The 16,260-nt window shown below is 38.6% G+C and overlaps 1 protein-coding gene across 1 annotated transcript in view; it reads left to right on the plus strand.

Moving 5' to 3' along the window:
* The window catches only part of dab1a (DAB adaptor protein 1a), a 360,974-nt gene that overhangs the window by 220,355 nt on the left and 124,359 nt on the right, over positions 1 to 16,260 (plus strand). Inside the window, exon 4 of the mRNA XM_059983518.1 lies at positions 1,722 to 1,820. Coding sequence (XP_059839501.1) covers positions 1,722 to 1,820 — 99 coding nt within the window. The remainder of the gene's footprint in view (positions 1 to 1,721; positions 1,821 to 16,260) is intronic.

Here is a 16,260-nt window from a genome sequence, read left to right on the forward strand (position 1 = left end):
GCAGAAAAATTGAGTAAATGGGTGAGGACGTGTCAAAGTGAACATAATGTGAGAAAAAAAAGTACATCCCCTTTTGGAGAGAAAAAAAGAAAAAGAAAATATTTTTTAAATTGTTAGAGATTTGAGGGCCCTGGGTGACCTTATTCATGAATCACCAAGTTTCAAAGACAAATGGTATACTGGACTTTATTGAGTACAAGAAAAGAATTCTTTTGTTCTAATATTTAAGACCCTGCAACACTCTGTCCGAAATAAAGTATACAGATCTGGATTCTTTCACCAGGTAAGTGTTGACTTGGAATTGAGGAAGTGCAGTGAAAATTCACAAGATTGATGCCTTCAGAGGTAGAAATGTTGTATAAAGTGTGTTTAAATAGCCGACAGCTATACACTCAGGTGCTTAGAAGAGTGAGAGGATAACTCAAGTCAAGTTTATCATCATGTGTACCAGTATGGTGAGGTATAGTACAAAGTAAAACCTGCTAGCAGTAGCATCCTGGGCACATAGACCACGTACTATATAAATTCTATGTATATAAACTATACATAAAATTGTACCATGCAAAGCAATGTACTAAAACAAAACCTTAGTGCAGAAGAACAAAGATACAGTTGAAGACAAGTCCATGGTAGTGTTGTAGGAAGGTAGCTGTTTCTGAACCTGATGGTGCGGGTCTTCAAGCTTCTGTATCTCCTGGCTGACAATAGCAGCTTTCATCGAAATGCATAACAATCTGAAATGGCGTAATAATGTCGATGATGGGCTGATACTCCTTTTTATAGCCAGTGTTTACACAATTAAGGGGGTCAGCCACTCATGATGGAAATCTTTACAGAGGGTAAATCTTCAGAATTCTCTACCCACGGGGGCTATGGAGGCTTAGTATTCAAGACAGAGACTAGTAGAGGTTTAAGCATTTGTGAATCAATGATTATGAGATTGTTACAGGAATATGGAGCTGAAGGAAAAGATCAGTTGTAATGTTATTGAATAAAAGATCACACATGAGGGGACAAATAGCCTACTGCTGCTCCTGTTTCATATATCGTACGTAATAATAAATAGGTGGGGACTTGGTTTAAGTTTCATTACTCAATTCAAAGCATTACTTATTTGCTCTATCCACTTTCTTCTCTCCACAACTTTTAATAAAACAGATTAATTTTTTTTCCATATAGCATTTTCATTGTCATGGATTGTCAATGTAATATTTAGTGCACTTCAAAGTAAGCCCCTGTGGAATATTCTGAGTTATTCTGAAGGATATGGTAAAGTGCTAAGTAAATGTATTTTATTCTTGGTTTCAATGTTGAAAACGAATAAAATACAATTATTTAGCACTTTACCATGCCTAGGTTTCAATTCAACATTACCATTTATTACTCGAGATCAAAAATAACCGATTTATATATTGTAAAGATTTTACTTTTAATCTGGAGCTGAGCTGACCGACATTTGCTGTTTGCCAAAATGTGATGTTCAGTTACTTCTTTCCCCAGGGTTTCCTTTGACATGAATTGAAAACGGTGCCACTTCATCACAAAAACTGCAGTATAATTGGGCCAAGGAATATGAGAGTCATTTGCACTACACGGGAAGTAATTACAGAATGCTGTTGCACTTCTTTGTTTTGTGCTTGGTAGGATGTAAACCAAAGAGCTGCTTGACTGAACTTTGTTCTTTCTCATTGACACTTATTTTGTTGTTTACCCCCCTATAGGGAATTGCAGCTGCAGCACGTTCAAAAGGAGAACACAAACAAAGAATCTTTCTGACCATTTCATTTGGAGGCATCAAAATTTTTGATGAAAAGACAGGTGTAAGTTTCAAGCATGGTCTGACTTTAAAATATTTCTAGCTTGGAGTCCTCAATAATTCGGGAGGTGAGCATGAGTGATGTGGAGCTCATGAAAATCATTGTTGAATTCACTGCAATTTCTCTTCCAGGGCTGTCTACTTAACTGACATCTGTCCTCACTCTATCCACAATATTGCCTTTTCTCTACTCCTCTATACCCCACCTTCCTTGGTATTGAAAACCAACTTCCTTTCCCTCTTGACAAACAAGGGAAAATCCGCGGATTCTGGAAATCCAAGCAACACACAGAGAATGCTGGAGGAGCTCAGCAGGCCAGGCAGCATCCATGAAAAAGAGTATCATTGACAGTCCTACTGAAGGGTCTCGGCCCAAAATGTCAACTGTACTCTTTTCCATAGGAGCTGCCTGGCCTGCTGAGCTCCTCCAGCATTTTGTGTGTGTTGCTTTGCTTTCTCTCTTTCCCAGTTCTGCTGAAGGGTCCCAGACCTGAAATATTAAAGTTTATTTTTACCATATATTATGCATGACTGCTTTGTGTTTCCAGAATTTCCTGTTTTTTTTATTCCTCAATGATGTTATTCTTAAAAAAAAGCACAATTCAAACAGAAACTGCTAGAAATATTCAGCAGGTCAGGCAGCTTCTGTGGAAAGAGAGAGTTAATGTTTCAGTTTGAAGAGATTCAGAAAATGAAATATTAGATGTAAACACATTTTAAGGTACTGAAGAATTAATGTTGGAATGGATAAAACAAAAGAGATGGTTGATAATCGATAGTAGGTATATTATTGTCATGTGTGCCAAGATACAGCGGAAAAACCTTGTTTTGCATGCCATCAACATGCAGTTTATTCCAAAGTACAAGCACATTAAAGTTGTACAAAGGGAAAAGCATTTATAGGTGCAGACTATAATGCTACAGGTACAGTGCAACTGGAGAAAAAGGGGGTAAGCGTCACAACAAGATAAGCTGAGAAATTTCCCAGTGGGATAGGAGTTGTTCTGGTGCTGCGGGTTTTCAATCCTTTGTGTCTTCTGCCCAATGAGAGTGAAGAGAAAATACAACCAGGTAGAAGGGATCATTGATTATATTGGCTGCTTCCCCATGGCAATGGGTAATGTAGGCACAGTCAATGGAGGAGAGGCTGGTTTTCGTGGTGGACTGAGCTGTATCTGCAACTCTTTACGGTTTCTTGTGGTTTGAGAAGGACAGTTGCCACATCAAATTATGACTGATACTAGCAGGATGGTTTATCTGGTGCATCGATAAAAATTGGTGAGGGTCAGTAGGGACATGCCAACTTTCCTTGGGTGTCTGGGGAAGCAGAGATGTCAACATGCCTTCTTGGTCATGCTGTTTCACGGTTAAACTTTAAAAAGTTATTGGTGTTATTTACACCTAGAAAGTTGAAACTCTCAATCAACTCCACATTAGAACTGCTGATAATCGAGGAGTGTGTAGTCTGCCCTGCTTCCTGAAGTTAATGACCTGTTCATTTGTTTCCTTGACATTGAGGGAAAGATTGTGGTCTTGACATCATGCCACTAGGCTCTCATTCTTCTTCCTGTATTCACTCTTCGCAGAACTTACGATCTAGCCCGGTATGGTTGTGACATCTGTGAACTTGTAGATGGAGTTAGAGCTGAATCTGGTCACGCATCAGAAGTGTACACAGAGTGAAGCTGTTAGGTTGGACGTCAGGGAAGATTTAATGACCAAAAGCTTGTTAGGGCATAGAAAAGAGGGGTAGGACAAACAAGGGAACAAAATATCAGTCTGAAAAAGCTGTAAATGACCAAAGCTAAAATTACCAGAGTAAGATATTGAGACTGATACAAATAATGGTAGCCAGAAAATATTGAACATAATCTGTGAATTTAGAATACACTAACTCTGAAAATAAAGTGCCATTCCTCAGACTTCCACTGAGGTCTATTAAAGGCCAGGCATAGACAGGTTAGAGTGGGAATGGGTTAGCAGATTAAAGTTATGGGCAACTAGATGCTGAGGTAATGACTTAGTCTAAAAAGAGGCAATCCACAGCCATTGTGCCTTTGCTTTTATTCAGTTTTGATATGACATAGGATTTATTATTGAGAGATGAATGTCTGGAGTTTGGGATTTTAAAAGGGTTGAAAGTTAAAGGCAATAACACATATTTCCCGAAGCTGTCAACAGTGTTGTCTGAGTGCCGGGTAATATTGTTTGTTTTGCCATTTAGAGAAGGCTTTATGCATGAAAGCCATATGCACGTTCTGAGATCAATAAAATTTTCCCATTAGCAAAGAGTTAATGGGTAGATTGCCAACATTCATTACTACTGGAAAGCAAAGAATGATGTTCATTCACTTACTGGTTTGATGCTGATGCCCACATAAAGCTGAAATGGTGCAAGACTACCTCCTAGAGATAGGTCTTATACACCCTCACAAAATGTAGTATTTTCCCTACAGTATGTGAAACAAAAAGTATATCGTCCTCCCACAAGTGCTGTAGTGTAGATAACTGTACCGAAGGAACACATGAAGCAATTATATAAGTAAATGGCAGAACTTAAAGACAACTGTCACCTTTTTTAAAATATGTCACACTTCCATGGTTTGCCAACCAAATTATATGCTTTGTGTTCTGCTTACATTTTACCTCAAGAGTATGATTTGATAGAGGTATATAAGATGATAAGAGGCATTGGTAAAGTGGATAGCCAGAGACATTTTCCCAGGACAGAAATGGCTAATGTAGGAGGGAATCGTTTTAAGGTGATTGGAAGAAAGTATAGAGGGAGGGAGTAGATTTTTTTTTTACACAGAGTGGCGAGTGCATGGAACGCACTGCCAGGGGTGGTGATGGAGGCAGATACGTTAGGGACATTTAAGAGATTCTTAGATAGTCATATAAGTGAAAGAGAAATGGGGGGCTTCATGGAAGGGAACACTAAATTGGTGTAGGAGTAGTTTAAAAGGTCGGCACAACATCATGCGTCAAGGGGCACATACAGTGTTCTATTCTGTATAAATATTCAACTTATAACCATATTTCATTTAGCATACACCAATTTCCAAAAAGTGAAACACAATAAAAGTTGGCATTCAGGATATTTTAAGTAATCCCTAGTAGTTAATAGGTCAATATAATCCCCAGTAATGCGTGGAACAATATTGAGTTAGTTAATCTTCCTGAGACTGACTACTGCATGATGCACTAGTAAGTTAGCTGTTATCATCAATTTTTTGTGTGTTGTTTTTCTTACAGTACGTCCAAAGAAATTAGATTTTGAGAGGTGTATTTCCAAAATAGAATTAAACTATACTTACAAAATTATATTTATTTAAAATTATAATTTGATTGGAACAATCAAACTACCAAAATCAGTCTGTTATAGTTCAAAATCATTCTTCTTTTCCTATTTGAGAAGAAAAGTTCATGCAAGAGATTTACTTGGAGTCCCTTAACGTTGGAGTTGAACCATTTTGGCTTGCTTATATTGATGTAGATCATAAATTGTAGTTGGGTAGATAAGTAAATTATTTTCTCCAGATTCTTTCTTAAAAATGGCATACATACTCTGTTGAGATTTTGTTTATCTTTCAGATGCGTGCATACACTCACAACCACAGTGTTCAGTGCACAGTGAACAAAGTAATAGACATACATCTTTGAAAATACTCTTTTAAAGTGAACTCAACAATTGACTGCACACAATAAACTAGTTGAAGAAATGGACTGTGTTTTCTATTCAGATTATGAAACCTGAGATAAAATAGAATGTGTATGATAATGTTTATGAACATAGTAAAAGGAACAGTACATCATGGTACAGGCCCTTCGACCCACAACATTGTTTCAAACCAATTAAATGAGCAATCAAATGGGTAACTAAACTCATATCTTCTGCTTACAAAATGTCCATGTCCTTCCATTTTCCTCCCATGAACGTGAGGAACTGCTGGCTAGGAAGCTCAAACAGGCTTTACAAATTGATGTAAAATAAGTAAGAAATGGAAAGTGAAGCTTTTCAGTTCTCTGAAATTATTCTACTACTTTATATGATTTGTCCTTTATTTCAACTTCACTGCCATTTTGTGTGTACCGTTGATAAATCTGGCCAAAAGCACCAGCAATTTAACTAAAGACTATTAGACCATAAGATATTGGAGCAGAATTACACCATTTGGCCTGTCAAGCCTGCTCCATCATTTTATCATGGCTGATCCATTTTCCCTCTCAGCCCCAATCTCCTGCCTTCTCCCCCTATACCTTCATACCTTGACCGATCAAGAATCTATCAAACTCTGCTTTAAATCTACATAAAGACTTGGCCTCCACAGCTGCCCATTGTAATGAATTCCACAGAATCACCACTCTCTAGCTAAAGAAATTCCTCCTCATCTCCATTCTAAAAGGACTCCCATCCATTCTGAGGTTGTGTTCTATTGTCCTAGATTCTCTCACCATAGAAAATATCCTTCCTGCATCCCCTCTATCAAAGCCTTTCGCCATTTGATAGGTTTCAGTGAGGTCACCCCTCCTTCTTCTGAATTCTAGTGAATACAGGCCCAGAGCCATCGAACAATCTTCATATGACAAGGCATTCAAACCTGGGATCATTTTTTGTGAGCCTCCTTGGAACCCTCTCCAGTTTCAGCACATCCTTTCTAAGATAAGGGACCCAAAACTGCTCACAATACTCGAAGTGAGGCCTCACCAGTGCTTTATAAAGCCTTAACATTACATCCTTGTTTTATGTTCTAGTCCTCTTGAAATGAATGTTAACATTGCTTTTGCCTTCCTCACCACAGCCTGCAAATTAACCTTTATGAAAGGCTGCACTAGCACTCCCAAAGTCCCTTTGCGACTCAGTTTTATTTGTATTTTCTCTCCATTTAGAAAATACCCTTTCATTGTTTTTACCAAGTGCATGACCATACACTTTCAAATGCTGTATTCCATCTGCTATTTCTTTGCCCATTCTATAATCTGTCTAGGTCCTTCTGTAGACTCTCTGCTTCTTCAAAACTACCTGCCCCTCCACCTATCCTCTTTGTTTTAGTTTGCTAAAAACTGAACATTTATTTTGTTCATTTGTCCCTATTTTTGCCATTGTTCCCCAATGTTTTGTACTTTTTGGGAATAAAATAATATTTAAAAATTAACAACTTCTTAGAATCTGTATAAATGAAGTATATAAAATCACTATTAACTACTGTAAAACCTTAATTGAACCAGTGTTAGTTAGACGGGCGTATTACTCTGTGTTGAATAAGTCTTTGCACATAACAATAGAATTTATTTAAATCTAGGCCTCCCTTTTCGTCTAGTATGTTGTATGTGGGTAACCTATTTAAGGAGTTGCACTGCAATTCAACAAGCATCATTGACCAGACAAATGCTTCACAGTTCCAGAGACAATTTTAGACTCATCTCAATTCTAAATTTATCTGTGTCACAGAGAAAGGAATGAGCTCACTGCCAGTGGGACGCAGCTAACTGTTCAAAAGTAGGACAGCCCTCATGCTGTTTCCACTGATTGCTTGCTTTGGGTGAAGTTGCTACAGCAACTACTTTATGAAGGAGAAAGGAGCCAGAGAAAGCACCTGGACATTTAAAAGGTCCATTGTCTAACCCACAATAAATTATTATTATGGCTATAAAGTAAACCCAAGTGATTTGAGGAACTGTATGCATTACTGTTGTACTTCCTCACGTATCACGGTCATAAAGTGGTATCCAATGACAAGGCAAATGATGTTAACTATTTGTTAAGTGTGTTATTGAAGCAACACTATTTACTGCAGTTAAGGGTTATAGTACTGCTAAATTAAGTGCCCAAAGTACTGTGCATGTAGCCAAATGCTATGAGAGTATTCCGACAAACTTGTAGCTAAGCCTCTAACTCTGATCAATAGTTTGATAACTGCAGTCCTAACAATGAAGTTAATAAATTATTTGACATCCTTTGTCAGCTGTTATGTTACAAAGTAAAGTGTACTTTAAACACATTATGAAGACATTATGATATCTTTACTTGATTGATAGTAATCATGATTTTGCTGCTCTTGGATGTGACTTTTGGACATTTATGTCAATCATTTGGTAATACAGAAAGCTGCTTTCAAAGAGAAATTTATCTCAAGCCAATCATGTTTAACATTGTCACAGTGCACAAGACAAACTTGTTCTAACAGATGCAACAGTCCATGCAACAGATCATTTCCTAGAAAGTACAGTGCACTCTAAACTGCGCCAAGAAAGAGGTAGTAATTAGAGCAGTGACCATTTTGGATTTTGTCCCAATGCAGTCATTTAGATCAAGATTTAAAGTTAAAAATATTCTGTCCTTTCCTCATCTTCCTGTGCTGGCCTCAGGAGATCGAGGGGGCACCGGAATGGTAGAATTTACAATTGTCCAATGATAGGGATTCCCTGGACAACTTCAATCAATTTTCCTTGAAAAACCTTAAAAAGATCGCTGCACAGGGAACAGAGTCATTCAGTACTTTTTAATTTGAGGTTGTAGGAATAACTCATAACAGGTGTATCCTGTTGGAGAAATTTGGCCCTCAAAATTTCAAACATTTGGTACTCAGGGTTAACTTGCTTTTCAGTTGTCTGTAAAATCCACCATGTGTGATCCCATTGCTAAGCACGAGTCCCACGGAAGCATAGAAAATTGAATTATCATTTCATCAAATTGGCTATCTCTGTAAGTCTGAATATAATATGTTATTTTATTTCACCTTGACTTCTAATTTCATTTAATACTTATCTTATTACTCCGTATTATCCTGAAACCATAAGGGATTTCATGTACTGTTAATGAAATTTTATTTGCTTTATCATATTACAAAGCTCTGGCCTTCCATCTACTTACTAATATCAGATTGGGTAGATTATATTGCTGCATATTGATTTGGAGAATCTCTCACTTGTAGAATGCCAACTTAGATATGTTTAAAACTGATGTAAAAGTTTCCATTGGTCCTTTATGGAACAAGTTGGAGTAATCTCAGCCCAATTACTAACATTCACTGTTTAATTGCCTGCAATTTAGCATAACGTGGCACTAGGATATTATAAAATAATTGGATTTTCAACCAATACTTAAAGATGAATGGCAGAAAGATTAATTCCTAAGGAATTTACAGTATATTAGCCAAAACCAAACTTAATTAGTTTGACTCTGCAAACCACAAAATCCTATAAACATTCAGGATAAATTGGAGTAAGATGAAAAGCAGATTGCACAAAGGAGATGAAATACACAGTAATTAATAGAATTCCAATGAGTACATTTTTCTGTACACCGCTATTTTACTGGATACACAATTCAATGATAACAACATATTTAAAAGCACATTTAATGTAGCAAAATACTCAATAATCATCAAATAAAATTTAATACCCAGCCACCTAGGATTGGCTATGGTCAAAAATATAATATGCTTTAAAGGAGGAAATGGAAGTTTAGGAAGGGAATTTCAAACCTGAGGACCTTGGTGCTTGAAGTTAGCCATTGAATTCTGGGATAATTGGGAGGAGGAGCATGGATATCTCAGAGTATGGTAGCTGGAGGATAAAGTGTAAGTGGGGGCATTACCATTGAGTTTCCTGATGATGGGAAGCCAGCAATTTTAAGCTTCAGGAGGAGAGAAATTATCTGTGTGAGAAAAGGTTATTGCATAGGAAAGGAACACGGTGGTGCTACTATCAGCACACAGTGATCATTTTCATAGAGCTGCTGTTTTATATTGTGAGAATTCATTTGCATCCTTTGACACTTGAAATTTTCCAATTAGGATGGTTAATACCAATCTGAAAATGTATTCGCTATCTCTTTGCAACAACTTGTACTAGCTTCTTACTATTCTTTTGGCTCTTGGTACCCCTTTCAACTACATGGACAGTTGCTGCTGATTTCCATTTCCTTACTCCAGGTTCTTCTGCACATTCTACACCCACTAAATCCTTTCCAAGTTGCTGACAGAATGTCTTATCCTCTTCAGACAGTATCCACAGGAACATAAGAGAAGCAGAAATACACATTCAGTCTCTCAGACATTCTCAGCAAATGTAACCATAGCTGGTCTATTTTGTGCCAGTTGCCTTCTTCCAAAAAAAAATCTATCTCTTTTTTTAAAAATGTGCTCAATGATATACTTTCCATGACTCTCCAGGGGAGAGAATTCCAGAGCTTCACTGCCCTCTGTGGAAGTTTTCTCAACTTTATAGTCTGCTGCTGTGTCCCAATGTTGTCCCATTGTGTTCCTGACCAGCTGTAATTCAAACCCAGTGTTAGCACGCTGTCAGAATGCTAAATTGAAAAATGTAGTATGGTTCAGGTCTACCAGTTTCAAAATAGGATAAGACTTTCATTATCCCCACAATTTGCCTAATGTCCCGTAATGAGCCTGAGCTGACATAATAAATGCTGTCTTCTTGAAATTTGCCAATTAGCATAGAAGGCCACATTCAGAGTCTGCTATCAGTCAGATCCTGATAATATTTTGCTTCGAGGCTGCAGCCTAAGGATAAAATTGTACTGGGGTCTGACTGGCATCAGACATAGAGCCATTGATTTTTTTCTTCACTTTTCATGATAATCTGTTTTAATATAGTTTCATCGCTGAAATAATGTCTCCACATAAAGATACACGATTGCTTGATAATAAATTTATAAAACGGATTTATTCTAGCATAGAACAGTACAGCACCTGAACAGACCTTTTGGCCTGTGATAACCATGCTAACCATGATACTGATTTAAACTAAATCAAACAAATCCCATCTGCCTGTACATAGTCTATACCCCTCCATCCCCTGTCTGTTCACATGTCTAAGTACCTTTTAAATGTTGTTATTGTACTTGTTTCTGCTACCTTCTCGGCAAATCACTCCAGGCATCTATATTGTTTAAAAAAAACTTGGTGTCACTAATCTCTTTTAGACATTTTATCTCTCACCATAAATGTATGTCCTCTAGTATTTGACATTTCCACCCCGGGAAAAAACACCACATCTGTTTCTGCTTCTTGTGATGTGCAAGCTTTCTGGCTTGCTGTCAGCCTCACAATTAATTTGCTTTCTCAAAATTAACAGTCTTGTTTTAAAATTTGGCCACACAAGATCCTCATTCTTTGTCTTAGACAGCAAACTAATATGTGACCTAGCCCTGTGGTAAGGTGGAATCAGCATGGAGGTTGACTTGTTCGTGAGATTCATTACTTTGCCCTTGCATTTGTTTAATAGGTTATTAGGCTCTGGGCTGGCAATAAAAATCAGGCATATGCTGTTCTTGGACATTTTGTATTGAAATTAAAGGCACAATGACTATCTAGGTCCCATGTATTATACCTTTCACTGTGTATGCCATATTTGTTATGAGTAATGATTGTGACTTTAAGGCTGTTAAGCCTTCCAGGAGTGTATCATGCAATTAGCTGCTCTCTGGGCTGCAACACTGTCATGTTCAGAGTTCTATAAATGTCTGAAATATATACTTCAGGTCCTCAAACCTCACATAAGTAAGGGAGTACATGCTGCCACAGACTTTGTAAGAAGCTGCTCAGCAAGCTTTTTGCCACTCTTCCTACCAAAGTGAATACCCTTGCATGACTTCTCTCTGCACTTCACATTTCTTGCTTTCCCTGTCTTCGATACACACAGAAGCACTATGTTCCGTCTGTTTATCCAGCCATTAATACAGACTGGGACGAGCTGAGCATTTTGCACACCACTAGTCTGCCAAAATGGAAGTTTCTTTCTACCCTATCTCTCTGCTCATATTTTACCACCGACACTAACTCCTACGTTATGAACAGCTAGTTTATTTCAAAGGTACATTTAATGTCAGAGAAATGTATACAATATACATCCTGAAATTCATCTTTGGCACCTTAATAAATAACTTAGTAAATCTAGATATACTGCATCTGCTATTCCTATTTGCCCACCTTAGTAGTTACAATTCTCTGAAAACTTATTTAATGTGACTAGCTTTCTTATTAGACCATATTGACTCTGTGTAGTATTGCAGTTTTGTTCCCTGCTTTATGCTCATTTGTCCAGAAAGGGAAGAGTGGTGAACTAACTGCGCAACCTGGCAGTTACTTTATCTGGCAGATAACCTGGCAGTTATCTCTCCGAGCTTCTTCATAATGTAAAAGGTATAGGGTGTCCTTCTTCCCTGTAACCACTGACATCCTTCTTCAACAATGTTCGCTGCCTCATCCAAGAAAGTACAAAACCTTCTCCTTAAATCCTGAGTCATATGGACAAGTACTGATCTTCTGCTCCCTCGACCACTACATCGGAAACCATATATATCACTCCAGGAATGCTTGAGCATTAAACCTGCGAGTCCCCACTTAGCAGCCCTAGGCATATTTAAATCATGGTATTTAGTAATTAGCTCACTCTTGCTAGCTAAACCATACTTTGATTAGTTGTGTTTATTTACTTCACACTCTCTTAATCCCTGTTTTCCACCAAGATTCCACAGAGATGTAACACTGAGTGTCATAGGAAGTCATTCCTGCCTGTGGCCATCAAACTTTACAACTCCTCCCTCGGAGTGTCCGACACCCTGAGCCAATAGGCTGGTCCTGGACTTACTTCCACTTGGCGTGACTAACTTACTATTATTTAATTATTTATGGTTTTATATTGCTATATTTCTACACTATTCTTGGTTGGTGCGGCTGTAAGGAAACCCAATTTCCCTCCGGATCAATAAAGTATGTCTGTCTGTCTGTTTCCATCCATGCCCCCAAATAACAATTTCCCCACTTCCTTCACTGACTTCTCCACCCCGCCATTGTTCTGCAGTGACTGAGTTACAGCAAAGACAAGGGTGCTACACAGACACAGGGGATGGCAAAGGCTGGAAAATCATGGGCGAATGATGAAATGCTGGAACAACACGGTCCTGCATCAAGCCTGAGAGTGTAAAGTCAGAGAGGCACAGAGCACTACAGCACAAAAACAGACCCTTTGGCCCTCAGTCTGTGCCAAAATGTTATTCTGTCCAGTTGCATCAACACACACCTGGACCATAGTCCTCCATACCCCTTCCATTCATGTACTCATCCAAACTTGACCTTGAAATCAAACCTGTATTCACCATTTCCAGTGGCAGCTCGTTCCTTTATTGTATGTTTTCTCTGCACTCTTTCAGTCTTGTTGATATCGTTCCAGTAGGTAGGCAACCAGAGCTACTTACAATACTCCATCCAAATTAGACCTCACCAATGTTTTATACAACATCAACATAACAACCCAACTCCTGTACTTAATACTTTGACTCACAAAGGCCAAAGTGCCAGAACCTCTCTTTTTGACCCTATCTACCAGTAACGTCACTTACAAGGGATTATGGATTTGTGATTCCACATCCCTCTGTTCTACTGCACTACTCAGTGTTCCACTGTTTACTGTGTGAGTCCAACCCTGCTCTGTCCTCCCAATGTGCTACACCTCACAGTTGACTGCATTAAATTCCAACTGACCTGTCTTGGCTCATTTTTCCAGCTGACCCGGATGCCACTGCAAGCTTTGACAGACTCCATCTCTATCCACAATTGCCTCAATCTTGATGTCAGCAGCAAAGTTGAGGATCCACTTTACCAGATTATCATGCAGATCACTGGTACAGATGACAAATAACAGTGGACCCAGCACCAATCAATGCAGCACACCACTGGTCACAGGCCTTCAGTCAGAGAAGCAACCATCTACTGCCACTATCTGCCCTCTCCCGCAAAGCCAATGTTGAAGCCAATTTACTTTTTCATCCTGAATGGCAAGTGACTGTGCTGGCACTCTAGTTCTCAACTGCCTGCAATTCTAGCTTAAACCACACTGGAACAGCACCAGGCAATCTTCCCACTAGGATATTTGTCCCACCCTAGTTCAGTTGCAAACTGTGTCATCTGTACCAGTCCCACATTCCCAGGAAGAGAGCAAAATGATCCAAAAAAGTTGAAGTCTTCCCTCCTGCACCATCTCCTTAGCCATGTGTTAAACTGTATGATCTTTCTATTTCTAGCCTCACTAGCACATGGCATGGGTAGCACCAAGATCAAAGGCCAGTAGGTTGATGTGAGATGGGGAGGACTTTTGGGCAGATGTGCCCAGGTGGGGAAAGGGAAAGGAGGACTGTGAAGACAAAGGTTGGTAGTTGATAAGTGGAAACAAATAGAAAACAAAGAAAGTCATAAGCAGATAGAGCCAGGTGTCGAAGAGGAGGGGGAAAGGTAGAGGCAGAGTTTGGTAGGAATAGGTAGAACCGGATAAGGCCAGATGGAACGTGGGTCAACAACCTGTCTCAGAACTGTGGGATTAAAAAAACACAAGTACCATTCCTCCTTTTCAGCATCAAAAATTAAGAGTCATGGAATTATGAGGTAGAAGTGAAATTAGAATTGAAGAAGTGTATTCAGATGTGTATATCTTTCCACAGTACAACCTCTAATCCTGCTTCACACAGCCACCTAGACTCATTTATTTTAATCATGAAATTAAATGCTTATAAGTTACATGATTTATCTTTACACACCACTGTATGCCAGTCCAGCATACGCAGTTCCACCCCAACAGAGAGAGCAAGCATGAAGCTAAGTCATTTTCCTGATGAGGTTAGAAAGAGATGGAAATTTAATCTGTCAACGTGTGCCACTTTGCTACCTCTTCACCTTAATTTTTCCAAAAGCAAAGAACTGCAATGTTTTGTTCAGCCTGTGTCATTAAGATGGTCTTGCACTAGGTAAATCTATGGAAGGCAAAATTGTGTCTCTATATGTTTAAGGTCTATTTGGAAAGAAATTAAAGAAAGTAGTTTATGAGATTGTAGGATTGGCATAACATAACATTCATTTGCAACTCTCGATGAAACAAATACACAGAGATAGAGGAAATGCAGTAAGTTGTAAGTTCTTAAACATATACAACATTTATCATCTTTTACAATTCTAACCAAAGCCTCTTGTAGAACTGCAAATAAATAAATTGGAGAGCCTTCATGGGAGCAGCTGCCCCCCAGGTTTCTAAGTGTGGCCCAGTTTCTAAATGTGCTACACATTCTGGTACTAAGTAGTCTAGACCTGAATCAGAAAGTGATTCTACAGATGCTGGAAATCTAAAGCAACACATACAATGTGCTGAAAGAGCCTGTTGAGTTCAGAGCAGAATCAGTCCCCATAAGCCGTCAGCAGACATGAGGACCGCAGGTGTGCCCTTAACCTCAAAAATGGAAAGAACTTCCAGTCTCTCATTCTTGATCATTATGTTGAAACCCTCCTGAAAAAAAGATATGTTTACGTTAATCAATGACAGAATCCTAATATAAAAATGGCAAATGCTGGAAATTCTCAGCAGGTCGGACAGAATCTGTGGAAAGCAAAGCAGAGTAATCAGAGGAATTGTTTCAAGTAAAATACATTTTATTAAAACTGGCTCTGATCAGGGGTTTTCACCTCAAAATGTTGGCTCTGCTTTTCTTTCCATAGGTAGCTGTCAAGGGTTTCCAATTCTATTTCAGCATTGTTTTGATTTTCAATTATGTTAGAATTCTGATGCATCTCTACTTGAGTAGCTTTCTGACATCAGAGAGAAACTTATCTTTGGTCAATACCACTTAACACGCGAGAACAACTGCTGAGTTTACTCTCCCCCGCTCCTCAGATCTTGTTTCCCTGACTTCAGTGAAATCAAATATACAATAATATTTTGCATACATTTAGTGCCAATAGAAGAGGCAAATTTCTCCCCATTACCATCCAGCTATGTCACTATCCAGAAGATTCCATACCTTGAGTCAGCACCTTCAGTAAAAGTCCAGTGACAGCAAAGAGAAAGAAAAAGCTACTTCAAGTTGTTGATTCATCTCTGAGTTTAGAAAATCTTTGAAGCTTCACTTTCAGCAGATTTCTGGCAAAAAAAAACATCTGCATAATAACAGTACGAGGGGTGATGGATAAGTTCGTGGCCTAAGGTAGAAGGAATCAATTTTAGAAAACCTAGCACATTTATTTTTCAACATAGTCCCCTCCTACATTTACACACTTAGTCCAGCGGTCGTAGAGCATACGGATCTTGGACCTCCAGAAAGTGTCCACAGATTGATTGATAAGTTTGTGGCCTAATGTAGAAGGAAATGAGTTATACAGCTGTCTTTACATGCACGTGCAGGTCAACTCTTTGAGTGATTATGCAGAAAGTTTGAAGTTAATAACTCATCTCCTACATTAGGCCACAAACTTATCAATCACCCCTGATAAGTTATTAACCAAACTTCCTGCATAATCACTCAAAGAGTTGAACTGCATGTGCATGTAATGAGAGCTGTATAACTCATCTCCTTCTACATTAGGCCACAAACTTATCAATCACCCCTGATAAGTTATTAACCAAACTTCCTGCATAATCACTCAAAGAGTTGAACTGCA

This window comes from Hypanus sabinus, chromosome 11, assembly GCF_030144855.1.
Source record: "Hypanus sabinus isolate sHypSab1 chromosome 11, sHypSab1.hap1, whole genome shotgun sequence".
Taxonomy (NCBI): domain Eukaryota; kingdom Metazoa; phylum Chordata; class Chondrichthyes; order Myliobatiformes; family Dasyatidae; genus Hypanus; species Hypanus sabinus.